Source organism: Protopterus annectens, chromosome 13.part0 (genome assembly GCF_019279795.1).
Source record: "Protopterus annectens isolate FY-2018-M chromosome 13.part0, PAN1.0, whole genome shotgun sequence".
Taxonomy (NCBI): Eukaryota; Metazoa; Chordata; order Ceratodontiformes; family Protopteridae; genus Protopterus; species Protopterus annectens.
In genome coordinates, this window is record NC_056747.1 from 147,076,485 (window position 1) to 147,091,427 (window position 14,943).

The following is a 14,943-nucleotide window of genomic DNA, read 5'->3' on the forward strand; positions in this document are numbered from 1 at the left end:
TCAATTCGGAAATGAAAACTCAGTTAGCAGTCAACCGACACTCGTGCAAACTGCTTCTGTTTCGGGTTCCATGGCAAGAAAGACTGATGTAATGGCGTCGGCTGCCTTACTTTATACCACTGACAACATGACATCAGTCCTCAAGTGACAGTAACCGACACAGAAATACTAAGTCTCTGGTATTCGTCCCGGCCGAGAGCTACCCTGGCAGGGATAACCCAAATGTGATGACTGCAACATTGAAACACGAAGAACATCGCAGATGCCAGACAATCAATAATGAAATGACCTGCACCAGTGCCAGCATTTAGACATACACTGACACTAGCTACTGGCTCCTAATAATGAAAACAGGTGCTTCAGAACCAATGATGACACAAAGTTCCTCAAAACCAAAGGGTGAAGACAAAGGAAGACAAACACGTTGAGGGTACAGGGTGGGAAAGCCAAAACTGACTTCCTACCTTGAAACATAAGGCTAAGACAGAAGTTGTTGTGTAGGGAGACCATACCAAAACAGCCGACATTTATGGCAGTGTCTTTCTGTGTGAAAGAAAAGTCTACTCCACAATAGTGACTGAAGTGTGGGTCAGTGCACTACCTCAATCAACCCTAACATTTGTTCTGTGCTCTCCAGTACCATCAAAACTAGCAGCAAAGTGTGTGTGTGTGTGTGTGTGGGGGGGGGGTCAATAAGGAGGACAAGAAAACAGAAGGTAAAGGGCACAGAATCCCTGTGTGTCCTAGAGACAGATGGAAAGTATTACATCCATCTTAATCTGACCTATGAGACAGTCCCCATCATCTTCCCATAGTCATACACCACAGTAGCTTGAGTGACTACAATAAGAACATGCTAACCTTGTGAAAAGGGAAGACGTGATGAATAAATGTCTTCAGGAAGTTACCCTACCTCTAAAGGAAGAGAATACTATCCTCTCTAGGTAATCTAGGCTCATCTTTGTCATCCACATTAACAAGCACCTTAGGTACACCAGAAATGCTAGCTGAGGATTACTATTCTCCTGTCTAGTGTTTTAGGCCATACAAGCAGCAAAATACATGGAAGACTGAAATTTCTCAAGCTCTTCCCTTCTTTTAAGGCTATTTTTCCTGGTTTAGGTGTCGAACTTCAACTGAAACTCTTTGGAGAGCTGAGAAGGTGGCTCCCTTAAGTCATCACTTTCTCTGGCTAATGAACCCTTAATTATTAATTAATTCTCTCTCTCCTTTCTGAGGTTCTGTTATTAAGTATTTACACATTTCAGTCAACCTGCAATGCTGAGATCTTAAATGCACTACTCATAGAACATATGTGCCCCAGGTAAATATTTTGCAACTGTATGACTCACACTTTTTAAAACAAGATTTCTCTGTTTTACTGAAGCTATTAAGATATACACACGCACACATTCTCTCTCTCTATCTCTCTCTGCACACAGTTTCACTATCAAAGCAAAAGTAAACACATAAAGCAGAAACCAGATGTTGTTGCTGTTGTCTTTCGGCTTTTCCCGGTTAGGGATCGCCACAGCGGAACTCCGGTCCGCTAATGATTGGCAGTAGAAAGCTGAAAAGTACCCCTAAAAATGGAAGGTGAAAATCAAGGTAGGGAAACAACTTGCTGACAAAATGTCTAGTAACAGAAACCAAAAAGTACAGTTCTAACTATAAAGCAGAGTTAGAAAACAGGAATAATTCACAGAAGGGATGAATAACACAACTGGAAATCAATTTTTAGTTATCAAAATCATTACAAACCTGAGGCCATTTGCAAGTGCAAACCTGACAAGCAACAAAGACAATCTAGGCAGAATACAGCATGGTGTACTGTGTGGAAGGACGTGGAGCTGAAGCCTGAGAAAGCTTTACGTACCAAGCAGACTTACACCTGCAACCAAGCAGTGAGTGAACAGGATGGCCAAAATCATGTCATGCTTCAGCTGTTAACCTCCCTGCAAGACACTGACAAAGTGATACTTACAAATTCCAAAAGTATGAGTTACGAAAATTAAAATGGTTGGATACTAAGTGAAGTACATACTTATGTCAGAAGAAGAATACAAATTAACTGATGGTAAAATCATACTACCGTAGTCTTATGCACAACGTTTATTTTATTTGCGATGTATTTTTACAAGATAAAATATACAAAATGTCACTGAGTGGAAAACTGTTTAATACATTAAGTATTTTATTACATCACTGGCCATTGTAAATGTTTACCCCTCTTTACAAAACCTTTAGTATTCACACATGCCTCAAAGAAAGCAAGACCTTAAACGGAAAACCTTGCAGGAGTATCACTGAAAAGATATATGTTCTGCAGTGCAATGTCAGTACTGGAATATGAATCAAAATGCCAGGCCTGGCAAGGTAGAAACTACAAGCTTCTGATCCTCCACCATCAAAGCTGAGTGTGAAATAATCCTGAGCCAGCAAAGCAAGCACACAATCAAGATATGAGCACCAATCCTATGTAACATCCACAGTTACTGAGTTGTCAAGACTTACTCGACTGAGGCAAAATATGAATTTTGTAATAGCAGAAACAAACAGCTGAAAAAAGCCAATAATGAGCAATGTAAAGGGCTACATCATTACTATGAGCCACAACTAAAATAATCCCAATAGTAGTTTTAACTTGTGATGTTTTGCGTCTCCACACAAAGATCAAAATGTATAACAATTCTATCTAGCATTTCCAGAAACTCTGCCAGTTAAAGAAAAGGCCTACCTTACTGAATATATACAGTAAACAAGCATTAATATAACAAACTTTAAAAAAATATACTTAAGAACTAAGACATACCTGAGATGGCTTTACTGTGTGTTTGGGTGACAAGCTACCTGCACTATTTAGGCTGTTCATACTGCCATGTGATGGAGTGGAGCGAAGGCTGTCTTTTGGAGGTGGGCTTCCAGGAAGTACAGGAACAGACCCAGGAAGATTAGCAGCGGCCTTCTTTCTCTTAGAAGGTGGTAGCAGTGACGAGGGCAAAACAGAAGGAACAGACTCTTTTTCAAGAGCTCTATAAACTAAATACATTGCCTACAGAGGAAAAAAAAGAAAACAAAATTGCTTTGAATAATAAATAAAAAAAGTAAAGGTAACTATTACAGCAAGAAACAAAAAATTCAAAGTTTTCATTAAAAAATAAGCTCTAGAAACAGCAGCAGTGTTACAGCAAAAAGACTTTTCACTTATCACATACTGAATGCTATGAAATCACATTCTGATTACAAACATACATACTGCCTAGCGCAATGCAATCTGTCTCATCTGGCAGTGGACTGGAGCTAACAAATCATAGCGGCCTTACTTGCCATCTTGCAGACAGTAAAGTTGTGTACACTTATCATAAATGTAGATGTTAGAGTGTATTCACTGTTGTAGTCGTCACACTTGGGTTATTTGCCTGCAGGTAGCCCTCAGTTGGCCCGAATACCACAGACTTAGTACTTCTGCATCAGATGCTGTCACTTCTTCCATGACGTCAGGTCGTCAGGGGTATAAAAACAGGCAGCCAACGCCATTACATCAGTTTTTCCTGCCCCAAATGTCAGGAGCCCCCAAATAGGGAGCTAGTATATGGTGGGGAAAATATCACCAGTAAAATGTAAATACCAATACCAGTAGGACTAGCCATAGAGAGGAGAGAGAGAAAACCAGGGGGTTGGAGGGAGGGAAACCAGGACTACAACAGTGAATACACTCCAACATCTACATTTATAAGTGTACACAACTGTATTATATTCTTCGTGTTTCACTGTTGCAGTCGCCAAAGCTGAGGAAGGGTGGAGGCAGTCAAGAAGAGTTTGGGCTGGCTAGTAGGCCATGCAAGACTGCTGTAGCAAACCCTGCCCTGGATTTGGAAAAGATAGGCAGGTAGTAATGCTTGGTAAAGGTGTGTACAGAACTCCAGGTAGCAGCTTCTGGTATTTCCCATGGAGGGACTCCCCTGAGAAATGCTGTAGAGGTAGATGTAGCTCTAGTGGAATGTGTTCTGACCCCAAGGGGTTGGTTTTCCATGGTGCTTGTAGCAGAAATGGATGCAGTGTGCTATCCATTTGGAAATGGTTTATTTTGAAATGGCCTTGCCCTCTGCCCCTGCTGCAAAGCTGACTAGCAGCTGGTCAGATTTTCTGAAAGGCTTAGTCCTATCAAGGTAGAGCCTGAGCTGTGTTGAGCACGTCTAAAGAGTGCAGGATCCTTTCCCCTTTATTATGAGGATTAGGGAAGAAGGTTGGCAAATGGACAAATTGGTTGAGAGCCACACTGGACACCACTTTAGGCATAAAGGAAGAGTTAAATTCTGAGGGAAACCCTGTCAGCATGGAAAATAAAGAAGGGTTCCATAGCCATCAGTGCTTGAAACTCAGACACTTTTCTAGCTGAAGTGATGGCTAGAAGCAAGGCTGCTTTCCAAGAATGGAATTTTAACTCCGCTAAAGTAGCAGGTTCAAAAAGGGGAAAGGTGAGCTTTTCCAGAACAAAGTTAAGGTCCCAAGTGGGTGTGGGTGCTCTCCTTGGTGGCCTTAAGTTGTTTGTCCCTCTCAGGAACAGTTTGATGAGAGGGTGTGATAATAGAGGTGGGCTCAGTATTGTAATGAGCCGAAATGACAGAGGCATGGATCTTAATGGAGTAGAAGGATAGGCCTCTGTGTAGTAGTTCTGCTAGGTAATCCAGGATTATTGGTAAGGAGGGCAGTGTTGTGTCCTTTCCTTTAGACTGAATCCAAGAACAATACCTTTTCCACTTTTCAGCATAGGATTTCCTAGTACTGGGCCTTCTGGCTTCAAGTATAATGAGCACCTGCTTGCTTAGGGTTGCTGGTGGGGTATTTAAGGAATAAGCCAGGCTGCAAGATTAAGGGTTTGCAATTGTGGATGCAAAATCTGTCCCTCCTGCTGAGAAAGCAGGGTTGGGGTCTGGTGTAGGTACCAGGGTGGCACCATTGTCAGGCTGCGCATGAGTGGGTACCAGTGCTGGCATGGCCAGTCCAGGGCAATCAGAATTGTCCTTGGCCTGTCTTGTTTTATTTTGAGTAATAATCTTGAGATAAGGGGCAGAGGGAGAAAGGCAAAGATTGAGAGGTTTTCCCACTGAAAGAATAGGTCCATCCACCTTCCAGGCCCTGCTGTGAGGGTTCCTGGTGCAGAATTTGCTTAACTGGTAGTTGTTGTGGGAGGCAGAGAGATCCAACTCGGGGGACCCCCACTTCTGGATCAGAAGGTTGAAGGTGCTGGGCTCCAATTTCCACTTGTGTGGGTCTAGGATATTTCTGCTTAAGTCACCTGCCAGTGAATTTTGTTTGCCTGGCAGGAATTGAACTTGTAGATGAACTTGGCTGTCCAAGGCCATGTTCCACAGGGCCACGGCTAACCTGCAGAGTGGGTAAGAATGGGTTCCCCCCTGCTTGTTGATGTACTACATAAAGTACAGTTTTGTACCTACCATAAATGTAGATGTCCGATAGGAATGCATCTGCAGTCCTTACAAATGGGTTGTCCTGTCGTCAGGCAGCCCTTCGGTCGGCCGGATTCCAAAGTCTGGGTCTGGCTTCGGCAGGTGTCGCACTTCACCCGACGTCACAGCTGCAGTTATTCGGGTATAAAGGCATCAGCCGACGCCATTTTCCTCAGTGTTTCTTGCCCCAGATGCCAGGTGCCCTCTAGGAAGGCTAAATTTGGATAAATGCAAATGTTTCCAAATAGTAGAAAGCAAACAAAAAATAAGCATGTATGTACATATATACAAACAAATACACCATAATAGATTCCCCCAGCTAGCTACAAGATGGGCAAATACCCTAGGAGTACCACAGAGGGAAGGAGGGTGGGTAATCTGACTGCAGATGCATTCCTATCGGACATCTACATTTATGGTAGGTACAAAACTGTACTATGTCCTTCAAGGATGCATCTGCAGTCCTTACAAATGGGTAGAATACCATAGCCAAACTGGGGGAGGAGGAGAAATAAAATTATGGTGTAGTTAAGATCCCTTGCAAAACAGCAGTTGCAAAACCTGCTCGGGATCTGGAGTATAAAGGTAAATTATAATGCTTGGCAAATGTATGCATGGAGCTCCAAGTAGCAGCCTCTAAAATGTCTTTGGTAGCCACTCCTCGTAGAAAAGCTGTGGTAGTGGCTGTAGCCCTTGTAGAATGAGGCCTGATGTTTTCTTTCCATGGTAGGAGTAACAAAATCTAATGCAATTTCCTATCCACTTAGAGATTGTCTGTTTTGAAATTGCTTTTCCTTCCATTCCTGTTGCATATGCTACCAGTAGCTGGTCAGTTTTCCTATTGCCCTTGGTCCTGTCCAGGTAGTAGCGTAATTGTCTATGCACATCCAAGGTATGCAACAGTCTTTCTCCCCTGTTCTGTGGGTTGGGGAAGAATGTAGGTAGGTGGATTGTCTGATTCAAAGATACTCTGGAGACCACCTTAGGCATAAAAGTAGGATTAGTTCTCATGGATACTCTATCTTGATGGAAGATCAGGAAGGGCTGTACTGCCATTAGTGCCTGTAGCTCAGATACCCTTCTTGCTGAAGTGACTGCCAGCAGGAAAGCAGTTTTCCATGATAAGTATTGTAATTCTGCTGTTGCTGCTGGTTCGAAAGGAGGAAGTGTCAATTTTTCTAGCACAAAGTTCAAGTCCCATGCTGGCAATGGTGGCTTCCTAGGTGGTTTTACATTTTTAATTCCTCTCAGAAACTGCCTGAGCAGAGGATGTGAGAAGACTGGAGGATCCAAGTCGTATTCTGCTGAAATAGCTGATGCATGAATCTTAATGGAAGAATAGGACAGGCCTTTGTGGAAGAGCTCTGCCAAGTATTCCAGGATGTTGGCTATGTTTACCAGTGACACATTTTCTCCTTTTGCAGTACTCCAAATGAAATATCTTTTCCATTTTGCTGAATAATTTTTTCTTGTTGAGGGTCTGCGAGCCTCCAAAATAATGTCTTTAACCCTTTGGGATAAATTTGGGTTATTTGTTCTTATGCAATATTCCAGGCAGTCAGCTGCAGTGTTTTCAGGTTTGGATGCAGGGTGTTGTAGTTGTTCTGTGTTAACAGCAAGGGAACAAGGGGTAGAGGCCATATTTGTTCCCGAGACATGCTCCTCAGTAATGGGTACCAATGTTGCCTTGGCCAGTCTGGAGCTATCAGAATGATCCTTGGACATTCCTCTTTGATCTTCAATAGCACCTTGTGCATCAAAGGAAGTGGTGGTAATGCATATGCTGTCAGGTTTTTCCAGCTGAAAGATAGGGAGTCCACCTTCCAAGCAAGTGGGTGGTACATCCTTGTGCAGAATTTCTTTAGTTGGTGATTGCGTGGGGATGCAAATAAGTCTATTTGAGGGTGCCCCCATTTTCTTGTAATGGTTTTGAAGATGTCCGGATGCAGCATTCATTCGTGGGCATCCGTGGTAGTTCTGCTTAGTATGTCTGCTAGAATGTTTTCTTTTCCTGGTACAAAAATTGCTTGTAACTGAATGTTGTAGCTCAGGGCCACATTCCAGAGTTCCATTGCCATCCGGCATAGAGGGTACGAATGTGTGCCTCCCTGTTTGTTGATGTACCACATAACTGTGGTGTTGTCTGTCCTTATCAACAGTTGACCTTGTCGAAGAAATGGTCTGAATGTCTGAATTGCCAGTTTTACTGCCAGCATTTCCTTTTGATTTATGTGTAGGTGCAGCTGGTCCTGAGTCCATGAACCTTGAATGCACTTGTCCAGCATGTGGGCCCCCCAACCGAGGTCTGAGGCGTCCGTTGTGATGGTTTGGCTTGGTTGAGTGTTGTGGAAAGGCAATCCTTTGTTTGATTGACAGGCCTGAGCCCACCATTGGAATTCTTGCTTCAGGCATGGAATTATTGGAATTTGGGTTTCTAGGCTGTGCTTGTGCTGAGACCATAAATTCCTTAGGTACCACTGTAACTTTCTCATATGCAGCCTGGCATGTGGAACCAATATTATGCAGGATGCCATGAAACCCAAGGCTTGCAGGACTTTTCTTGCTGTTAGATGGTTCTGCTTTGTTAGTGCCAAGAAGTAGAGAGGGAGTTGTTCCTGTTTTTCTACTGTTAGGAATGCCATTTGTTTCGTTGTGTCCAGCTCTGCACCCAAAAAGGTTATCCTTTGGGATGGTATCAGTCTTGACTTTTTGATATTGACTGTGTATCCCAGAGCTTGTAGTAGGTAAATGACCCTTTTCAAGTCTTCTGTTAGCTTGTTTTTGTTGTCCGCTTGTATCAGGCAGTCGTCCAGGTAAGGGTAGATTTGGATTCCCTGAAGCCTGCAATGAGCAATTACTGATGCCAGGCATTTCGTGAACACTCTGGGCGCAGTAGATAAGCCAAAGGGCAATGCTGAGAATTGATAATGCTCTGATCCTGCAAGAAATCTGAGGTATCTTCTGCAATTTGGTCGTATGGGGACGTGCAGGTATGCCTCCTTGAGATCTAGAGTTACCAGCCAAGACTCCTTGCCCAGCATGGGAAGAAGCTGCTGTAGGGTCAGCATTTTGAATTTTGGAACAATGAGGAATGTGTTTAAAGCGGACAGGTCGAGAATAGGTCTCCATTTGCTTTCTTTTCTTGGTACCAGGAAGAGCCTGGAGTAAAATCCCTGTCCTTGCTCCATAGATGGTACCTTTTCCACAGCTCTCATCCTTAATAATTGAGTTATTTGTTTTAGAGCTTCTGCCTTTTGATTTGGAGGTAGGTTTGGCATTCCTCTCTTCCCTGGTAGAGTATGGAAGTGAAACCTGTAACCTTGGTCTATTGTCTGCAAAATCCACTTGTCTCTTGTGATGTAATGCCAGTTTACTGAAAATAAAGCTAGCTTTCCGCCAAGGGTGCTTCTAGTTGTTCCCTGGTAGAGCGTGCTAGAGCCAAGTCACTGTGATTGTCCTGTAGTGGTGGTGGTGGCTGTGTCTGTGGCTGCACCTCGCTGGTTGTTACCCTGCCACTGGCGTCCCCTGTAGGCACCCCTGGATTGGCTTCTGCCTCTTGAACGCCTATTCCTGCCTCTCTGAGCTCTGGAGGAGTCTGGAAAGGACCAATTTTTGGAGGGCCAATTCCTGCTAAACCTTGGAGGTTGGACCTGTAAGAAATCTTTCACTGTTTGGACAGATTTTGCCTTCTCTTCCATCTTCTTCAGCACCTGTTGTGCAGGAGAGCCAAACAAATTGATCTTGTCCATGGGAGCATCTAGTAGTTTTGATTTGACATGGTCTGGTAAGGCCTGCTCTTTTAACCACGCATGCCTTCTGATAACAGTGCCAGTCATGGCTGATCTAAAGGAAGCCTCCAGTGCATCACAGCCGCATTTTAAGGAATGGTTACCGACTTGCTGAATGTTATGTACCATTTCCTGAACAGATTTTTTGTCTAATGATTCATCCGAGGACAGTTTTTTGGTTAACTGGTCTAGCATAAATTCTTGATACTGGATCATGTGGAATTGACAGTTCAAGGCCCTAGCTGAAAGAGTAGCAGAAGTGTAAACTTTTTTACCCCATCTCTCTAAGGACCTGGATTCCCTGTCAGAGGGGAGGGGGTTTTTGGCAGAGGTAGTTGCTACAGCCTTAGGACCCTGGGAGATAGTCTCGGGATCTGCAAAGGGAGCCTTATACAAATGGTAATGCGTGTCCGGGACCCTGTAGTACCTATCGGGCTTAGCAGGGGCCGGAGGCAGAGAATCAGGAGCAGTACAAGCATCATTAAATGCATCATCTACAACAGAAAGAACTGGAGGTATGGCTAAAGGCCTATGTTGTGGTAAATGCAGAAAGGTTCTAAGCCTTTTTCTGGAGTCTGAAAAATCCTGGCCCTGCCACTGAAATTGTTCCCTCATAGCATGCAAGGTTTCCCCAAAGGAAATTCCTCTGGCGGAGAGGCAGAAGGAATGGACTCTTCAGCATCAGAGTCTTCATAAGGGGAGAAAGGAGCCTCTGGAGGGTTTGTGTTATCTGAATCATCAGAGGAATCATCTGTTGAAACAGGCTCAGGGGGCTCTGCTCTAGGCCTCTTCACTGGAGGTGGGTGAGAGGCCCTGTCTGGGTGAGGTTGGGATCCCCGGATTAAAGAAATGAGGTCCTCTGCTAAACTAAGCATTTGTGAACTAGAGCTAGGCCTGTGAGAGGGGGTCTTAGCAGGCACAGATTTAGTAGTTTTAGCTGCTTTGGCCCTGGCAAAGGCCTTAATGGACATTGATGCAGGTGGCCTAGCAGCTCCACGTGCAGGGGTAGAAATATCCAAGGGGATAGTGTCAGATAATTCCTGAGAAACTGTAAGAACAGGAGTGATTTCAGAAGCCGATTCCACCAGGTTGGAAGAAGCCTCGGTAGGAGGTAAGTTTTCGGCTGAAGGAAGAACCGCTTGCTCGGTTTCAGCCGAAACAGAGACACTCGCGGTTGGCTTAACCGCGGTTTCGGCCGAAACCGCGGACCGCGAGTGACGGTCCTTTTCCTTGCGCTTTTTAGATATTTGCGTAGTCGGAGGATCTGACGGCATAATGTAAGCGAAATCGGAGCAGAAAAACTCCTCAGCAAATTCCGACCGACATCTAAGCGTCCGTCGGTTAAAAGAAGCACAGGCTAGACAAGCTGCTACGTCGTGGTCTGGGCCTAAACAAGGTAAGCAGTAAGAGTGGAAATCTTTATGAGGTATTTGTTTCCCACAAGTTAAAACAGTTATTCACTTTTTCTGACATCGGCTGAGGCAAGAGAGAGTCCCCAACGGGGTACTTAGCTTTTTAGAAGTCTTCGGTAGACGTATTCGGTAGTAGTAATCTCTGGTTCTGACCGACCGGCACTTGCGAACAGTTTCTGCTTCGGGCGCCACGCGGCAAGAAAGACTGAGGAAAATGGCGTCGGCTGATGCCTTTATACCCAAATAACTGCAGCTATGACGTCGGGTGAAGTGCGACACCAGCCGAAGCCAGATCCAGACTTTGGAATCCGGCCGACCGAAGGCTGCCTGACGACAGGACAACCCATTTGTAAGGACTGCAGATGCATCCTTGAAGGACATCTGTTTTGTTGTCTGTTTTTATCAGCAGTTGTCCTGGAAAGAGTAGGTATCTGAAAGCTGTCAGGGGATTCTGTATGGCTAGCATCTCTTTTTGATTGATGTGCAGGAGAATTTGCCTTGGGCTCCAGTGGCCCTGAATACATTTACCCGCCATTTGAACCCCCCATGCATAATCTGATGAGTCTGTGGTTAGGGTCTGGGTGGCGTGGGGTTCAGTAAAATGCTGTCCCTTGTGGTTGCATGCTTCTGCCCACCAAAGAAACTCTGTCATTAGACAAGGTATGATAGGAATGATTGTTTCCAGGTCCTGAGAATGTTGGCACCAAAGACTTAAGTACCACTGAAGTTTCTTCATAAGCAGTCTTGCATATGGAATTAGCACAACACATGAGGCCATGAACCCTAGGACTTGCAGTATTTTTCTTGCAGATATAGCTGGGTTCTGGTGGCCATTTGTTTGAAGTAGTCTGTCAAACAGACCTGTTTTTCTGAAGTGAGGAATGCTGCCCGGGAAGTTGTGTCCAAGCTTGCTCGCAGGAACACAATCTTTTGACTGGGTACCAGCTAAGATTTCTTTTTGTTGATGGTGTACCCCAATGAAGTTATAAGACTTTACAAATGTCAGGTGCTGAAACAGCAACTCCTGACTGTCCACCTGAATCAGGCAGTTGTCCAAGTACGGGTAAATTTGGATATTTCTCTGCCTACAGTATGCAATGGCTGGAGCCAGGCATTTTATGAATACCCTGGGCGCAGTAGACAAGCCAAAAGGAAGTGCAGAGAATTGATAATGCATAGACCCTGCCCTGAAATGTAGATATTTCCTGCATACGTAGATATTTCCTGCATGACTCCCTTATGGGGGATGTGCAGATAGGCTTCTTTTAAGTCTAGGGTGACTAACCAGGCATCCTTAGCTAACATAGGGAGAAGCTGTTGCAGGGTAAGCATCTTGAAATTTGGTACCACCAGGAAGGTGATGAGAATTGTAAGATCCAGGACTGGGAACCAGGAATAATCTGGAGTAGAATCCTTGACCCCTTTGTTCTACTGGAACAGGCAGAATAGCTCTGATATTGATCTGATATTGAGCAGGGAAAGTAATTGGTTTTGAGCCTTTGCTGTTGAGGACCCATTGGTCCCTGAGTGATGCACATCCAGTTTCTTGCATGAAGGGCAAGTTTTCCTCCCAGGGGCAACAAGCAATTGGGCAGGGCTGGGAAGCAGAGTTGAGAAGTCATTGTGAGCTTTTTCCATAAGGAGGTGGCTTACCACTCCCTGCTCTATGGCTGGGGGTGCTCCATTGCTTAGATCCTCTGCATACCCTGAGACTGTAGTCTGGGTGGTTTGTTTCCCCTGGGTCTTGTTTGGGAAGGCCTGGAGGGGACTGGAAAGGACCAGTGTTTTGAAGGGCAATGCCTACTGAATGTAGGTGGTTGCACTTGTAGGCATTCTTTAACAGTTTGCATATATTTAGCCTTTTCTTCCATCTTTTTAAAAACTTCTTCTGCTTTGGGGCCAAACAAACGGTCCTTATTTACAGGAGTGTCTAGTAATTTAGATTTGACATGATCTGGCAAGGCCTGCTCCTTCAGCCAATCATGTCTTCTCAATACAGAGCCAGTGACTGCTGCCCTGCAAGATGCTTCCAGGGCATCAAAGCCACACTGCAAAGTATGCTTACTAACTTGGTTTGCAGAGTATATAAACTTCTGCAATTCATTATTTTCTGCACAATCTGGAAAAAATTAATACTTTTGGTTTAATAAGTTCCATAATATGTTGCTGGTATTTCAGCATGTGAAACTGGCAATTTCAATGACCTGATAAAAAAAGAGTTGCAGAAGTATATACCCTTCTTACCTTCATCTGTCCAAAGCTATGGAATCCCTGTCCGTAGGGATAGGATTTTTGGCTGTAGTAGCCTTAATACCTTTAGGTCCCTGGGAAATGATCTCTGGATCAGCAGGAGGATTCTTGAATAGAAACTTGTGAGAATCAGGTACTCTGTAGTACCTGTCTGGTTTCCTAGGGGCTGGAGGTAAAGTGTCTGGAGTAAGACTGGATTCCATGAAAACATCATCCACAATATCCAGGACAGGGGGTATAGCTAAATGCCTGTGGTGAGGCAACTCTAAAAATTCTCTGAGTCTCTTTTTGGACTGAGGATAGTCTTGGCATTCCCAATGGAAATGCTCTCTTAAAGTATGCAAAGTTTCACCAAAAGAGAAATCCTCTGGAGGGGAGGCAGAGGGAATGAATTCCTTTGCATATGAATCCTCAAAGGCAGATAAGGGCATGTCTTCATAATCAGAAAGGTCAGAGTCATCGGACTCCTGGTCTGTAGAACCTGAAGGGGACTGGAGTCTTTGTCTCTTAGCTGGGGAAGGCTGGCTTCCCCTAATCAGCGTAATAAGGTCTTCAGCCATTCTAAGCATTTGTTTTTGTGGCATGGGTGCCTGAGCATGCGCTTTGGTCGTCGGTTTTCTAGGCGTAGTGTGTACTCTGGGCCTAAGAAACTCGGTAGTTTTGGTTAAAAAGAAATAGTTGGTTTGATTCAAACATCAGTACGACGAAAAACTCCCTCAGATGCCGGTGCCTGCTCAGCGGCTCTGGACCCATCTAAGGTAGAGACATCCACTGGTTCCATAGTCAAAGAAGCATCTCGCTGCATACCGGACTCCGAATGGTTCTCAGCAGAGGCCTGCAAATCCATAGAAGCGGGCATCAGGGGCTGCAAAGGTGGCTCACTGAGTACCGGCGGACTGGCGACCAGCTTAACGGAAGCGTCGCCGGCAGTTTTGGACCTATGCGGTCTGTCTTTGTCTTTATCTTTACTTTTTTTGGAAGATCGGTAGTCGGATGGCTTACCGAAGCCATTTCAGAATACAGAGATCGAGACCGAAAGAATTTAGCGACAAAGATAGCCCGACAAATGGTTTGGGTGTTAAGGCACAAAACTGACAGTGAGGGACGTCATGGTTTGGGCCTAAACAGGTGACGCAGTAAGAATGAAAATCTCTGTGAGGTATTTGCTTTCCACAGGCAAGACAATTGATAACTTTTTCTGACATCAGTTAGAGCAAAAAAAAGGATCCCCAATGGGGTACTTAACTTTAGAAGACTTCAGGATTATTTATTTATTTTTATTTTACATTTGTTTACCGGGCTAGTCTAACTGGATACATGTCCATTTTCAGTAGAGGCCCGGGGAGATAAGCTCCTAGGTAAGACAATTCTATCTACGGATATAGAAGACAAATAAAATCTATTTACAGTGCCAATTACAGGTTATCATAGTAAAAAAAAATAATAGTGTAGAATTCAGGCATAACAAAGGATGCAGTTAAAATCCCAAAATTTACAATGTAGAATGCAGTCATAGCAAATGAAAGTAATATAGATTAGGTGTTCTAGAGATAGTAGAACTAGTTTTATAAGGAAGAAGTTTCTTTAGATGAGTAGATGGGATGGGAAGATCAGAGTATTTAGTGACTCTTGAGCTAGTCAGGTTTAGAGCATGGGCATAGCCAGTGAGTTTTGAGATGCACTTTCAGATTGTTTTTGAAACAGGAAAGTGAGGGAAGTGTGAAGAGTTCGTTTGGTAGGAGATTCCAGGCTTTTTCAACTATATTAGAAAAGAGTGAGTCACCAGCCTTGTTGTTTGTTTTAGTAGTATGTGCTAGGAGTTTCTGAGAAGACCTTAAGGAATCTAGGTTTTTATAGGGAGTGATTAGTGTGGAAAGAATAGTGTTTTGGAAGGTGTGTAAAGGGTTTTGTGAGCTATAGTTAGTTGATGGTATTTAATTAGATTTTGTAGTTCAAGCCATCCTAGCTGTTTTAAATTAAGGCAGTGATGGGTTCTAAATTGGTTACCTGTTGCAAATCTGG

General features: G+C 44.1%; 1 protein-coding gene across 2 annotated transcripts in view; it reads right to left on the reverse strand.

Moving 5' to 3' along the window:
* Positions 1-14,943, reverse strand: part of EPS15L1 (epidermal growth factor receptor pathway substrate 15 like 1) — a 3,892,050-nt gene that overhangs the window by 2,578,987 nt on the left and 1,298,120 nt on the right. The window contains exon 12 of one of the 2 annotated variants that reach the window (XM_044090736.1): positions 2,813-3,052. In XM_044090736.1, coding sequence (XP_043946671.1) covers positions 2,813-3,052 — 240 coding nt within the window. Of the gene's footprint in view, positions 1-2,812; positions 3,054-14,943 lie in introns of those variants that run through there. The other variant, XM_044090735.1, reaches the window with a different exon arrangement.